Here is a 15,893-nt window from a genome sequence, read left to right as displayed (position 1 = left end):
GCTCAGCTGGCTTGGACCTGGACACTTCAGACTTTCCATGTAAGAGCAAATACATTTACCTCTGAAATGTGGTTGAGGGAAAACAGGTAAAATGCTCGAGTCTACCACTGGGCTTCAACAGTTTGCTTGATTTCTACCTTAAAGTGCCAAATGCTGTCAATTCTATTACATATTATTCTTCTCTGTGTGAATGTGTGTGTGTGTGGATGGGTGGATGACTGGGTGGATGACTGGACGTGTAAAGCGCTATACAAATACAGGCCATTTACCATTTACCATTTCTCTCATGCTGTATCTGTAATTCACATTTAAATAAAAACCCACATTCATTATTATAATATTAGTGTCAGTACTTTTTTGAAGTACTGAGCCTTTTTCCATATCTTTTCAAACTCTGATCTTGTAATCTAACTTTAGCATAATAATAATAAAATTCTTTCACATCATTCCTATCACTGAAGCTCAGTCTAAAATCAATTTAATATTATCTTGCAAAACATAAATGTCTCGGCAAAAAGCATGATCTTTATATTAAAGGGGTAAAGTTACTTTCTCACTGGAAAAAATTGATTTTTTTTTTTGCTACTTTTTTCCGTATACTTTCTGGGTAAATGATACACATTCGAATTCGAAGAAGACAGAAAAATAGAGAAAAAAAGAGCAAAAATGCCCAACTTGCATTTGCATGTTTTTTTCTGAAGCAGCTGTGGAATAATATTGACATTCTTTGGGATGGATTAGTCACTGAGGAATCTGGGAAGAGCATTAGTATTCTGCATCATAGCCAGAGTACTTTGGATCGTCTCTAAATTTCATCATGCATTGCAAGTTGTTGTCCAAGGAGACTTTAATACAAACTAAAGTTATGCTAACATGCTTATATTCTTTTGGGTTTTTTTTTTTTTTTTACTGCTATGAGGACATTAATGCAAGCATGTTGGATCTTTGACACTGACGTGTCCATGCATTTATGGGAAGAATATTGCATTTTTGGCAAAACTGGTGGGGAGGAGAGAGGGCATTATTAGTAGCTGTGAAAAAAAAGAGCAACAACAGAGCAGAAAAGCCCCAGCAGACACTGTGTGAGTCATCTCGGTTAAAAAGTGTTCAGGGAGGCACGGTTAGCTAATAGGGAGCTACAATACAATAACAAAAGCATTGTCCCTTGGTAGTGCTGTCAAAGATTTACCAAACAATTCAAGAGGCTGTTATCCTTAATAAGATTCATGATATTGTCTTATAGCAAGTTACTCAGCTGTAGCGCGACTGATGAAGCAAAAGATTTTTTTTTTCTAGTCAAATCAGAAGAAGAAGAAAAAAACTACAAGCAGCATGGAGACTGCATCAGCTCAAATAGAGATAACAAACTTCAGTCATCAGTTACAGGTCCAGATCTTTGTTACGTCAGTGTTTGAAACTTGTAGCTGGAACATTTAGCAAAGAGTGGAATGCTTGCTTTATACTGAGTTAAAGACTGGGCAGTTGTTTTTGGTGGGGTTTTTATATGGTGATATTGGGAATAGTCTTTCTAAACAGTATGTAAAGAAAGCTTTTTTTGCTACCTCTTGGGCAAGTTCAATAAGATAAATTAAGTTTCATACACAATGTCTATTTACTTTCATGGCCCACAAGTGTGGCACCAATAAGTCTTATTGCTTTATATCACTATTTTGGAACAGCAGCAGCACTGACAGCAGCTGACTTGTTTTTCCACCATTGATGTTTTTCCAGCAAGCTGTATATGGCAGCTAAAGCTTCACTAATGTTTTTGATGGCTACAGTATCTTCATTCAGACACTTGTGTTAGTAGACTGCTCACATACTAGTGCTTGAGCTTCCATAGGGTAGAGTTGTGTGAAGTTAAACACAATGCAGTTATTGTAAAAAATGAAAATGGCTGTTAGCTAGCTAGCACTGGCATTTCTATTAACATAAGTGCTTTTTAAAGGCTGGAAATTAGTCGATGGTCCATCTCATTCTGCTATAGCAGAGGATGAGGGGAGAGGCTTTTATACAGAACTTTTTGCCAGTTATGATACTGGGTATTCATAGTACACCGAGTACACACAACATACTGCAGGTAAAATAAGTATTGAACACGTTAGCAATTTAAAATATATTTGTAAAGGTGTTATTGACATTCAGTTCTTACCAGATGACAGTAAAAACCCATCCAAACCACACATGCAAAGAAATCAAACCATAATGTCCATAAATTAAGTAATGTGCAATGATAAGGGGAGAAAAGTATTGAACACATAAAGAACAGGAGGTGCAAAAAGGCATGGAAAGTCATGACACCAGCCAGAATCTGTCAGTAATTAGAAAGCAATCCTGCCAATGAGTGCAAATTCATATCAGCTGGTTCAGTCCCGACTGACAGCCTATAAAAGGTGTCACACAAGAAACATCTCATGATGAGTAAAACTAGTGAGCTCGAGCAAAAATGTTGATTGTATATTATTTCACCAAAAACCGGCCACGACCAGGTGCTCCCTACAAGATTTCAGACAGAAGAGATAAAAACATTATAAGAAGAGTCGTCCAAGAGCCACTTGTGGAGAGCTTCAAAAACACCTGAAATCAGCAGGGACAAGGCAAAACTCCATTTCTGAAGATAAAGCATGGTGAAGCACAACATTTAGACAAGCCTGTGACATATAATCTGAGCACCATGTTTGGAGGTCAAAAGGCACTGCATATCACCCCAAAAACACCAGACCACCAGTGAAGTTTGGAGGTGGGGCTGTTTTTAAGTATAAGGCCCTGGCACTCTTCGTGTAATTGAAGGAGGAATGAATGGAAAAATGTTTTGAGACATTCTCGATAAAAAAAAAAATTCTGCTGTCATCTACCAGGATGATGAAGATGAAAAGAGGGTGGATGTTTCAGCAAGGCGATGATCCCAAACACACAGCCAAGGAAACTCTTTCATTTGGTTTCAGAGAAAGAAAATAAAGCTGCTAGAATGGCCCAGCCAATCACCTGCCCTGAAAATTTATAGAAAGAACTAAAGCTTAGAGTTCACAGAAGGAGCCCACGAAACCTTCAGGATTTGAAGACTGCGTGTGGAAGAAGGTGTCAAAATCACACCTGAGCGATGTATGTGACTAGATTCGCAACTGTAGTGTTGCACTTTGCAAAAGGATGAGCATATACAACATGACATCATCCATTATATTTGTAACTCTGTCTGTGGAAGCCGCAGCTTTATGTCCACTTTCATCCTGATTTTCTGCCTGATAGTTGCCTGTGAGGACTCCTGTCAGCCAAAGGAGCTACACCCCGAACTTAGTGAGTTATACAGAAATCACATGTTATAAAGACTATTAGCTACTGAGATTGTGAACATTGTACCGCATAAACTAATTTTTCTCTCTGAACTTAGTCACTTTAACACCAGATTCTATGGGAACTAACCTTTGGAGCCTCTAAGCTATTTAAGGAACTGCAGCTCAACTGCAGATCAAACACTGTATTTCTAGAAAAAATAAATAAATTAAAAAGAAGAAAATGAAAAACCTGAAGATGGAAAAACAAAATTAGAAGATGTAAAAAGCTCAGAGCACCGGGAAATTAAAAAGGATTCCTTCCCCTGTAACAGACAGCGAGTGGTCTCTACTCGGATTCTCTCATTAGGAAATCTTAACATGATTCTGGTTCAAGCACACAGCATGTTTTGAATACTACATCGTTTTATTATTGGCTTGGCTGTCCTCCACACCCTTTAATCATAATCATTCTTTTCATGAACTGCTTGCAGTGATGGACGTCAGTTATTAAGCATTTCTCAGCTCCTTTCATGTGACATAAGAGAACGTGACGCTTTTGATGGAGCTCATAGATTTTTAAAGGATACTGGCAGTGATTCATTCTTTGCACTGTGAATTGACACGTGACGTGCTTTCCACGGTTGTTTTCAATTCGCGGTCCGCTGTGCCGCCATTTAAAACACAATCATTTCCCCCCCTGTTATTGCTAATGTGAGCACTTCCATGGTTTCCCTGTCAAAAAAAAAAAAACATTGTTAATTCTTCGTGTCTGTTTTTGTTTCCGGCTCTAAGAATAAAGCCAAATTGGCCCGACATCACAGGAATGACAAGTGAATTCAGTGTTGTGTTTGTCTGCTTCTTCATTTTCTTTCCATAAAAAAAAACGTTTATTTACTAAAATGTTTCTCTGATTTCAGAATCTTCTCTTTGAACTGTACCAGGTGTGTTTTAGCGCAAGCTGGGTAGGGGGCCATGACAGGAAGAATGTGGGGAAAGCATGGCGTGAAAGAGGGAATCAGTGGAAAAGCAGGAAGAGAAACAAAAAAGCAGAGAGAGAGAGAGAGAGAGAGAGGGTGCCCAAATAGTTTATTTACCTCGGTGGGGTAAACAGGAAGTGATATAGGATGGAACGAATTTGAATGACAAGGCAACTGATTTCTCCTAATTGGTTTTGACTGTCTGTCTTTGAACTGCCGGTGCGCCGCGGCTCTGTTTCCAGGCAAACAGTTATCTCTGGCAATCTGGAGTGCTGCTTAATTCCTCAGACAAATATCAAACCTCTCTCCACACTGGATTAGTTGCAGTTTAATAAGATTCGCACTGCCACTGCTCACAGGAGCTCTCCCCCACCCCCAACCGCCCCCACCATACTTGAAACCAATTGCAAGGAAAACTCTGCTTTAAGTTTCCTCTCTGCTCCACCTTCTAAACCAGAACACCCACACACAGCCACACACGCACGCATGCGCGCGCCACCCACGAATCCAGCCCTCACCTGCAGTTCAAACGCACTCGCGTGAGAGAAGCAAAACGAAGCAACTCCAAATGTGTTTAAATATTGTTTCTCCTCACCTCCAGTGAAGGAATACCGCCACGGGGATGAGGCAATGTTGCGCGTTTCCAATGCGAATCTGACTTTTTAGGGGTTTCTTAGAGCGAGTGAAACATCTTGACATACGGCAGATTCCTCCACTCTTTCTTTCCTAGGTACCATCTTTTGATCCAAGAAAACTCTCGAGCAGAGCTGATTTGCATCAAAAACGAATGACATTATCTCACCCTGCAGTTCTTTTTTTCTCTCCCCACCGCCCCGTGCTTTACATAAGATACATCAGATTTTAAGATTCTATAGTGAAATAACTGATTTGGTGAGGAGGGAGGTGGGTTCTTTTGTAGTTGTTGTTGTTGTTGTTGTTTGGCACAATAAGTCAAGACCTCAGCAAAAATGAGCTCTTCACTTGAGTGGCAGATGCTTTCTCTCAGCAGCATCCACAAACATAGCAACAAGCTTCTTGCCTCACTGTCTAAGTTTTTTATTGACAGGCCGCCGCTGGATTAGCTCATTCCTCGGCACAGTTGAGACGTATCCAGCCGGGCACGTGGCAGTTAACCCATTTTCTTCACGAGTGTGGAAGGCTTCAGCCAAAGAAGTTGTAACCTTTTGTTTTATCTGATCGACCCCCAAGATCCATCCAGGGAGAGTGACAGTCTGAGTCAAACAGGGATGAGCAATTCTGACAGTTTTGTGGGTTAGTCTAAAACTAACCCACAGTTAGTGAGATGGAATTCAATTTTATTAAGCTGTAACTGGCCTGTATGTCTCATTTAGGCCTTAAATTTTCACTTTGGTGTACGCAAACATGAAAAGTTGATATTTTATAGCTGCACCATTCCCTGAAATTCAAGCGTTCTTGGTGCATCGAGATGTTTTAGATGCTTTTCACCAAAATCCAGCCTGACATATATGCAGTGTTTAAAACTTCAGGATATCCACAACAGTTAAAAATTAAGTTTTGCGGAGAAACCCAGAAGCAGTGTGGCTAGAGCACAAATTCAGCAAGTCCCAGGTTCAGTTACTTCAATTTGCACCACTTTCTCTCCTTACATTTCCCTTTCTTCTCTGCAGCTATGAAATAAAGACACAAAATGTCACTAAAAGACAATATTTTAACTCTTTTTTATTTATTTATTTTTTTGCAGAAAGTGTTGAGGTGGCATTGTTTGATCCAATCTTTGGGAATCTGAATCTCGACATCTGTCATTCTCCTCTTGAGTCGCCATGGTGACATGAATAAAATAAAACTATTTGATTGATTGCCAAAGAATTTGGTGCTGTACTCTTAAGTTTCCTTGCACCATCGTCCAATTTAAAGTTTCAGCTCTCGCAGTACTTTTGCTTACGAGCCTGACAAACTTATGACATCCATGTTAGCAGTTAGCATGAAAATAATTAACTATTTGCATAAGACAGTGGAGATGTCTAACCTCATATCCTGTTGTTCCTCTGCAAATTTGCATTGTCAGCAGACAAACATTAGCATTCGCAGCTTAAGATAGTTTACATGGCAAAAAAAATTACTGATCCTTTCATTAATGAGCCCAATTAGAGGCAAAAACGGGCTATCACCACTGTACACTCTTATTTAGCTCTTTATTTTTTAGCATTTTTCACTCACTTCTAGCTTCCTCTTTTTTTTTTTTACTCTAATAATAAGATGTTTCATTTAATGTTACATGCACTGTATATTTTGAATATTAAGCAGGAACTCTTAGACAGCTGGAAATAAATATTGTCCTTAGGGGAATAAAGCTTGCATGTTATTAGTGCCACATGAAATAAAAAGGCAGATGGTAAAAATGTTGTCCCCCCCACAACTAATACAGCTGCTCTCTGGGCCAATCTGTAACAAATATGACACTTTGTTTTGACTGGAGCTGAAACGCTTCAGTGTAATTTAGAACACGTCAGAATGTATTGGTGAGATACAAGTTTCATCAAAACCTAGTCAGTGGCACCAGATGGATTTCATGTGACATGTGTATGAATTCATGAATAATATAGCGCACCCCTCGGGTTTATGAATGTAATTTTTTTTGTTGTTTTTTTTACTGGCAAGAGGAATCATTGACCGTGTTTGATGGCTGCTGACGAGGGATGCGAAAATGTAATCCAATTATTAAATTCAGCTCAATTGCTTTGTCTTAGAGATGAACCAGCGAGTCATAAATACTTCGCATTTATTTACAGCAGTTTGTTTTGATTTGCTTAAAGGAGCAAACCCATCAGCTACGCACGTCAAAGTGAGCTCTCTCATCGCGGGGGGAGCAAATAAAACGTTATGAATCCCCACTGTAAGTCTGGAGAGCTTTAACTACTCTAGTGCACAAATTAGCCGTGAACATTTTTTGATTATCCCCCATGATAGTGTGCCGACAAGTTTCACATTATGGGACACGGGCACTCCAAGTTTATGACAAACATGAGGGGCGCACAAGTGGACTTTTATCAGGAGCTTCACTCATATTAAAGACTGAAGTGCGTACTAAATTAGCTTTTAATTTGAAAGTAATGCTTTCACAAAGTAGCAAAACAGCTTTGTCGGGGAGTACAGAAAATGAGCCAATGAGATCAATAATTAAACAAACACGGGGATGGTAGCTACACCTGTATAAACAGGAGGGCAAAATATGTTGGCTGACCTTTTGTCTGTTAACTCTCTATCCTCAAAGTAAGTAAGTCAAAGTCTTTTTTCTGATGCGTTTCCACCTTTGATAACCTCCGATTAGCAAAGCAAAAACTGGTTAATACAACTGTCAGTACGTGAAAAAAAATAACAAAGACAAAACAGATCTACACGGCTGTCTCTCGAGAATCCATCACGACTCTAACATGTCCTCTCCCTTGTCTCACAGGAATCCCACGTATGGCCCTCTCTGTGGGTGGGAGGGACTGTCTGCGTGCTGGTGACACCTGTTCCAGCGATGACACCTGTAGCCCGCGACTGCGCACCCTCAGGCAGTGTGTGGCAGGGGACGGCAGCGTGAAACTGGGGCCCATGGCGCGAAACCAGTGTGAGAACGCCATGACGGCACTTCTGTCCACCCCTCTGCATGGCTGCCAATGTAAACGAGGCATGAAGAAGGAGAAGAACTGCCTGAGTATCTACTGGAGTCTGCATCAATCTGTGCTGCATGGTAAGATTCGCATTAGTCCCAAGGTCACCAGTAGGTGGACCAGGATCCGGATCAGGACCCAGAAGCTGTTTCAAAAACTGTGAATTTAATCATTATTTTATTATTCATTATTAATATCCTTGTAACTATATATAGTTACAGTGAACTGTTGATTATGTAGTCCATGGTACTTAAAACGTATTGCTTTGAATCATGCTAAATGTGGAACTTTATGATACTTTTGAAACCATTTTTTGAGGACAGTTTCTCTAACTGGATTTCCTTCAGTTGAGTAGCATTAAAAGAGGCGGGCAGAAGTTGGGGTATCATGTCACTGCGATTATCAAGTGTGTGCCACCCAGTACACATGAATTAGACTTCCACCTCCAGATGGCTTGACAGTAGATTCCAGGCTGAAATGAAAAGAGTCATTATTATGTCGAAAACTGAGCATTGTGTGTGCATATTGATAATAGCAAAAACGCAGCAATGACTTTTGTTCACTCAAACTTAGCTTTTCTTCGCTCAAAATAAATTTCTCCTCAAAATGTAACACTTGTACTTGCACATTTTTTTTACGTGCGCTCAGAATAGTGGCACAAAAATAACGCCATAAAAATCCAGAGGCCCTGTAAAATGCGTATGCTTTTACATTCAGACCAAATGGAAAAAGCTCGACTCTAGAACAAAGCTGACAACAATGTAAATATAAGTACGGATAAACCAATCAGTGTCTGTAGAAAACATTTATGAGGTCAATTTCATGCAACACGTAGACAAAACAACACGCATGCTTTCAAGCAATCACGCCTCTGTCGTGCATTTTATGTAATGGACTGTTGGTCAACCAAACATTACTAAAACATCCGTTTATGTACGGCAGTTGCTCCTCCCCAATAAATATTTATTCATTACATTTCAAGTTCAGAACTAATAATAAATATTTATTTTTCTAACTGCATGTACTTTATATTTAAACATCGCTTCATCTCTATTTAAACATCAATAACATTTTATGTCATAGATAGATATATATACTTCTATTACGGTTACCCACTTAATTCACCAGGAACACCTTGCTAGTATGCGATTGGACCGACTTTTACCCTCAGAAGTGCCTTAAATCGATTCAACAAGGTGCTGGAAACATTCCTCACAGATTTGAAACCATATTGACATGATGGCATCACGCAGTTCCTGCAGATTTTTCAGCTGCACATGATATGAACCTCCAGTTCCACCATGTCCCAAACGTGCTCTACTGCAGTGTTTCCCAACCTTTTGGAGCCATGGCACGTATTTCACATTAGAAAAGTCACACAGCACACCACCAAATGTCACAAAAAAGCATTTTTCCCTGCCACCAGGCATAGCGGAATTGGATCAATTTGTCCTTCTTTGCTTTCTTCTGACCACTACTCATGCTAGGGCCTTCATCTGGGTTGGAATTTTCTTCAGGACGCAGGACAGATTGGCTACTTTTTTCCTTGTATTGCTATTATGCAACTGGCAGTTGGCAACCCATTTAATTAGAGCAGGTAGTTGTACTGCCCTCTAGTGGAAGAGAATGTAATTGCTTTGCATGTTACGCCAGTCACTTAGGCTACGTTCACACTGCAGGCGAAAGCGCATGAAATACGATTTTTTTGACCCTATGCGAGCCATATCCGATCATGGTATGACAGTGTGAACAGCGCAAATCCGATATTTTCAAATCTGATCTGGGTCACTATCATATGTGGTACTGAATCCGATACATATCCGATGTTTCAGAAAGCGACTGCTGTTTCAACGGTCATGTCGCATTAAATCCGTCTTTTACGTCACTGACACAAGACAGACGCCAATTATCAGCTCCGGAGAAGCGCCCAAGAAGATATCGCAAACGCTTCCTAGCCATCCAGTGAAACTGTTGGGAAGACAACGTTGGAGAAACGTGAACATTTTGTTTGTACTGTATAATCTGCAGATTCTGACAGAAATCTGCAGCTATCCTTTGAAGCACCGCTCCTCTCTAAAACAGCAATAAGGATCATTATTAGGTTATTTACATTATTATGTAAATAACAAAATAACTTAAAGCAAAAATTGGGCAACGTAAAATCCGAAGTCTTTATTAAGGGCCATCTGTCAAACAATACTGTTTGCTTTGGGTCTAAACAGAGCGCGTTGTGTGTGACGTCTTCTTTTGCGCATGCGGTCCGCATTGAGCGTTCACACTAGAGCACGTTTGCTGTCGCATTTTATTTGTAGTGTGAACGAGCAGACAAAAAAATCGGATTTGATCAAAAAATCGGAATTGAGCATTAAGACCTGCAGTGTGAACATAGCCTTAGAGTGCTTATCAGGTGGAACCAGGTAATCTTCCACAGCACGCACAGTGGTTGAGAATCACTGCTCTACTGGACTGAGATCTGGTCACTCTTCATCAGATAATCAGATTAAGACAATTTGACCTTTGTGACATGACACAGTCAGGGTCAGCAGGAATACTTAGGTGGCACGTGAACGATGCTAAAGATGTCTAAAGTGGGCCAATAAAACCATTACACCAACAACAACAACCTGAACCACTGATTAGATTTTCAGCCAAAGGTCCAATATCTGATCCTACGGTTCCAGTGTCACAGCAGAAATCAAGACTCATCAGACCAGATGTGGTAAAACACGATTGTTGTTGTTTTCACTTTATGGTTTTAACTTGTGGAAGCAGCAGTAATCTGTGCTCAGTGACAGATGTTTCCAAAAATGTTCCTGAGTCCATGCAGCGATATCTAAGATATAGTAAAGCACTATACAAATACAGGCCATTTACCATCTACTAAAGAATCTTCACACAAGGATCTGAAGATCACAGTTATTCAAAGATTTGCTCCTTTTTCTCCTTGTGTGAAGATTTCTAGCTGGTTTCTCTGGATCTTTGAGAGACTTTACATTCCACAGATGACAGAATCCAAAAATTATTTGGACTAGTTGCACTTATGAGTTAAGAACCCATCCTTCCATCCATCCATCCATCCACCTTCTTCCGCTTATCCGGGGCCAGGTCAAGCAGCCTATGCAGAGAAGCCCAGACCTCCCGCTCCCCGGCCACCTCCTCTCACAAAACAGCCTCCACCAAGGCGTTCCCAGGCCAGAGATATAATGTCTCCAGCATGTCCTGGGTCTGCCCCGGGGCCTCCTCCCGAACCCTCCTAAGTGAATTTTGCACTACTCATCTGCACCTATAGTCCTGTCTCAACTTTGTCTCTTTCCTTCCTTGTGTCCTTTCCTTGTTTTCCCTGTTCCATTTACCCTATTTTATTCTTCTAGAGTTTTTTATTTGTCTGTTTACCTTTGATTTGAATTTTTAGCTTGTTGTTATCTTTCATGGGTCTTAAATCTCTTATTTTTCTCTGTGCCTGACTACCTTCATGATGTCCTGCTTTTGAATCGGCTGAAGAATGTTTCTAAACCATAATACATTTTTTTACAGTCCGTGTTGCAAGCATCAAACTACAAGAAAATCCTTCTTTTGTAAACATTAGATTTTGTCATGTTGCCTTTTTACTATTTTCATTGAAATTTTCCATTTAAATATAATTCAGGGCAGCTGAGCTGTGGCATTAAGCCGTACATTGTGTGATGGTCTAATAAGGTTGTTGAGCACTGTGTGGTTGATTTTCTAGCAACTTCTGTAACTAGCTAATTTCTAATAGCCTGTGGTAATTTACACAAATGTGAGGGGTTTGCATGTTTTGCAGCTTTGTGCACATCTATAGCTTTTATGAGTAACACTACATCCTTCAACAGTGTTACACGCTGGGATTTAGGACTTTGCAAAAATCTTTAAAAAGAAGAAAAGCCATTTAGCTAACTACTCTCTTTCCTCTGTGTTGGCAGGACTCAGCCTGGTGGAGAGCTACCCATATGAACCAGAGGAGAGGGGCACTGACTACGTTCGTCTGGCCTCCATCGCTGCAGGTAATCAAATGAGCAGTTACTGCCTGGCCAGGGGGGGAAAAGTCATTTAAGTAAGTTAAGTATCTATTTTTAAGAACAAAAAAAGGCTAAGTGGGTTATACTATACTACGTGTCAGAGTAATAACAGATCAAGTTGTGATTCTGCGTTGTTTTGACAGAGCAGATATGCAGGTGGTTTTGTGAAGCGTTTGATGAGTAACAGTCTCACTTTGCTTCTGTCTTGCCTCCGAGCCTGTGGGCAAGCTGCAGGGTTGGTATGTGCTGCTGTTAGCCCCCAAGGCACAGATTAATTACCTATTTACTTAATGCAGCTGGAAGCAGCAAAGCTGCAGTGGGTAAAGAGCTGAAAGCCAGAGTGTGAAGTAACGACAGAAACAGAAGAAAAGAAAAGAGGTTACATGGAGAAAGAGACAGAGGAGGCGAGAAAAAGAAAATGGCAGAGCTGTTGACTCATATAAAAAACACTTTGTTTTCTTCTGGAGGAATGGAAAAGACAGAGGCTGCACAAAACTGACAAGTTGCTTTTTTTCCACTGCAGAGGACGTGAAGTTAAGTGTTTTATGTTTTTCTGACAACAGTTACACTCAGAGAGTCTGTGAATGTAATGACTGAAATGAAGTGATTTCTATGGAAGGTATTCATGCATTACAGCAGAGTATAATGATAGTTGTCATGATATACTATCAGGAAGAACCTGATGCACCTTTTCCAGCATAAACCCAACAGGTCAACGAGAAAATGAACCAAATTGTCTTGAAAGAAGAAGAAACAAAAGGAAAATTGGTGGGTTTAAAAATTACCACCACAAAATAATAAATGTTAGAAATGTTAAATATGCACTGCTGAGTAAAACACGTTTTAATCAAAGTCCAGCATCAAATCTATTAAACCTTTGTGATATTGATGTGGTTAGTTAAGTAGCAGAGGGGATTGTTAATCAGTTTCCACTGCTTTGGTGTTAATGACATTAACAAGAGGTGAACTAGAGTGGCAACAATGAGACAACCCACAAAATCTGACTCTTTTTTTTTTAACTAGTTTTGCATTTTGGCTAGACTCAGTGTCACTGCTGTTAGCTTGAGGTGATACCTGGCCCTTACAGAGGTTACACAGGCAGTCCAACCCTTCCAGGATCACATCAATATGTGCCATCTGCTGTGTCTCCCAGCACAGTCTCAAGAGCATGGACTAGATTCCAGCAGGCAGGCAGTTCATCTAGGAGAGCTAGACAGGGACGTAGAAGGTCCTTAACCCATTACCAAGACCAGTGTCTGCTCCTTTGTGCACTGACAGAGCTACAAAATGACCTCCAGCAGGACACTGATGTGAATGCCTCTGACCAAGCAATCAGAAAAAGACTTCATGAGGGTGACCTGAAGGCCCAGCGTCCTCTAGTGGGCCCTGTGCTCACTGCTCAGCATGGTGGTGTCTGATTGGCATTTGCCAGAGAGTAGAAGATTCGCCACTGGTGTCCTGTGCTTTTCACAGATGAGAGCAGGTTCAGCCTGAGCACATGTGACAGATGTGAAAGGGTCTGACGAAGCCAGAGGGAACGTTTGACTAACCTCTACAGGTTAGTCAACAGCACCCTGACTGCCATCAGGTATTAGGATGAAACTGTCAGACGCTACACTGGTGCAGTGGGTCCTGATTCCCTCATCAGGAACGACATTGCCTGGCCTCATGTGGCAAAAGTATGCAGGAAGCTACTGGAGGATGAAGAAACTTCCAGAGACTTTATGTTTCTGTCCATCCAGGTTACCCCTCAGAGAGCTCAGTGATGTCCCGATCCAGATCTGGGAGGAGATCCCACAGGACACCATCCATTGTTTCATTAGGAGCATGCTCCGACATTGTTAGGCATGCATGTGGGGGCCAAACAAACTACTGAGTACAGTTTTGAGTTGCTGCAATAACATTTTGGCAAACTAAACTTCCTTGCTCTGATAGTTTCCATTTCATTTAACCGATGTGGCGTTCTTCTGTTCCTAACACATACTCAGTCCATATCAATATTGATATCTGGCATGATTTTTGTTTCCCATTGAGATCTGATGTATTTTTCAAGTGTTACTTTAATTCTTTTGAGACCAGTACATTAATATAAATATTAGAAGTCTCTATGTTTTTACACAATTTTGTACTATTTAGGTATGTGGCGTGTACACTTTAGTCATGTACAGAGGTGAGGTGAGGTGAGGAGTGGAGTGGAAGCACTCTGTGCCACAGGAGGTTTCTTCTTCCCACAAGCTGTAATATTTATTGTATTTATCATGGGATTTAAAGGTAGTTCTATATTTTGGCATCCGGTAATACCAATGAGGGATCAGTGTCAAATACCAATTTCATGTTTCCAAACCTGAACTAATGCAAGTTGACACTGGTAAACTGTACATCCTCTTTTCATGGATGGGAAAGCATTTAACGGTGAGATGAGGGCAGTTCAGGCCATAGTTTGCATAATAGCCTTAAAGGTAAATTCAGGTTATGTAACAGGTAACAATGTAACTGAATACAGAGATGCAGAGCATGGCTTTTCCTCTAAATGGAGCTTTAGAGTGAAGACCACAGAGCATACAAGCTGGTTTAAGATTATAAGAACACTATACTAAGTAATTACTACCACCTGTGAATGCAGTGACTTGTATAAAGTAAAAAAAAGTATCAACTCTATACTGTAACCAGACATGTACTCCCCCACAGCAGAGCTACTCTGCACAGCTTCTCTCATTTTCAAGGATCTTCCCACAACATCCCAGCCAGCTTTTTTCAAACCCACTAAGGATCTCAGCGGTGCATTATAGTGGCGATATCAGCTCAGCACCATTCATGGCTCCCAGAAATGCATAGTGCATGCTGTAACATTCACCTTCATCTCCTTAACCAATTCATTTTCTTCGGGCTTGTTGTGCATAATTTAGTGAGATCACAGATTAGGCAAATTGGATAAACCGCGCTCACCTGTTTGCACGAAACTGTGTTTGCATCTGTAAAGACTGTAAAGAAATGCACACAAAAACCATAAGAAATACCAAACAATTCAGGTTTAGTGCTTGTCACCTTTTACGCGTGATCACATACATATGCTGCTTTTTTAAAACGAAACCTCTCATCCTGGGCTGACGTGAATTACAACAGCACCAGGCCCGCGCTGTAACCGCCTTCTGGTAAATCTCGCTCCAGTACCTCCACAAGGGGTCATAGTTGACATCCGTGCCATGCATCTCGACAAGTCAACTGCCAAAACAACAAAGACGTGATTAATGGATGTTTTTCCGCCCTTATAGCATCGCTCCTCAGACAGAGTAATGACCCTTTTTGAAGATGCAAGTCAGAGTCCCAGCTCATCATATTTAGCGAAATATTCAAATAACAGAACAGTTCACCCTTTAACAATTAATCAGTTAACTAAAGTCAACTCGGTGATGCTGAGAAAAGGCTTTCTGTTGAAGCGCAGCAGATGTAGGGCAACAAGAAAGAAACTTTTTTTAATGCGTCGTTGACCCGAGTGTGATCAGTCCTTTTGTCCTCACAGCGATGCTTCAAGTTTGTCACAAGCTTTGTAAAATCAATCAGCCTTTTAGATACAAACCTCTTTGGAACAAGAGGCACTCTGAGATCACAGGCGTGACAGATGATTACTTTGATTATAAAACATTATGTAGGAGTAGGTAATGGATAACAGGCAGTGATTTGTAAATAACTGGACATGAATACCTTGAGCCTATTATATACTATTATAATACAGGATATTTCTTAGTAACAAGGCAGCTCATTCTCTGTGTCTTCACAAAGGTTTCTTTAAAGATATAAACACATTTTGGGGTCAACTTGAAAGAAATGGGAAATGTAAAAGTGAGGTCAGAGGTCAAATTTGACCTGATATTTGGATGCTAACTATAGTGTGAATCCCCGTACGCCAGTATCATTTCCTAAATCCTGCCAATATACACAAAGCAGAAGACGTTTAAACACAGTTTTAAA

The 15,893-nt window shown here is 40.5% G+C and overlaps 1 protein-coding gene across 1 annotated transcript in view; it reads left to right on the top strand.

Annotated features, from left to right (window-relative positions):
* Window positions 1-15,893, top strand: part of gfra4a (GDNF family receptor alpha 4a) — a 149,350-nt gene that overhangs the window by 110,090 nt on the left and 23,367 nt on the right. The window contains exons 2-3 of the mRNA XM_080870255.1: window positions 7,686-7,967; window positions 11,829-11,909. Of these exons, the coding sequence (XP_080726381.1) occupies window positions 7,686-7,967; window positions 11,829-11,909 (363 nt within the window). The remainder of the gene's footprint in view (window positions 1-7,685; window positions 7,968-11,828; window positions 11,910-15,893) is intronic.

This window comes from Rhamphochromis sp. 'chilingali', assembly GCF_963969265.1.
Source record: "Rhamphochromis sp. 'chilingali' genome assembly, chromosome: 21".
Lineage (NCBI taxonomy): Eukaryota > Metazoa > Chordata > Actinopteri > Cichliformes > Cichlidae > Rhamphochromis > Rhamphochromis sp. 'chilingali'.
Note: the sequence above shows the minus strand (reverse complement) of the source record. Positions and strands in the feature narration are given on the sequence as shown.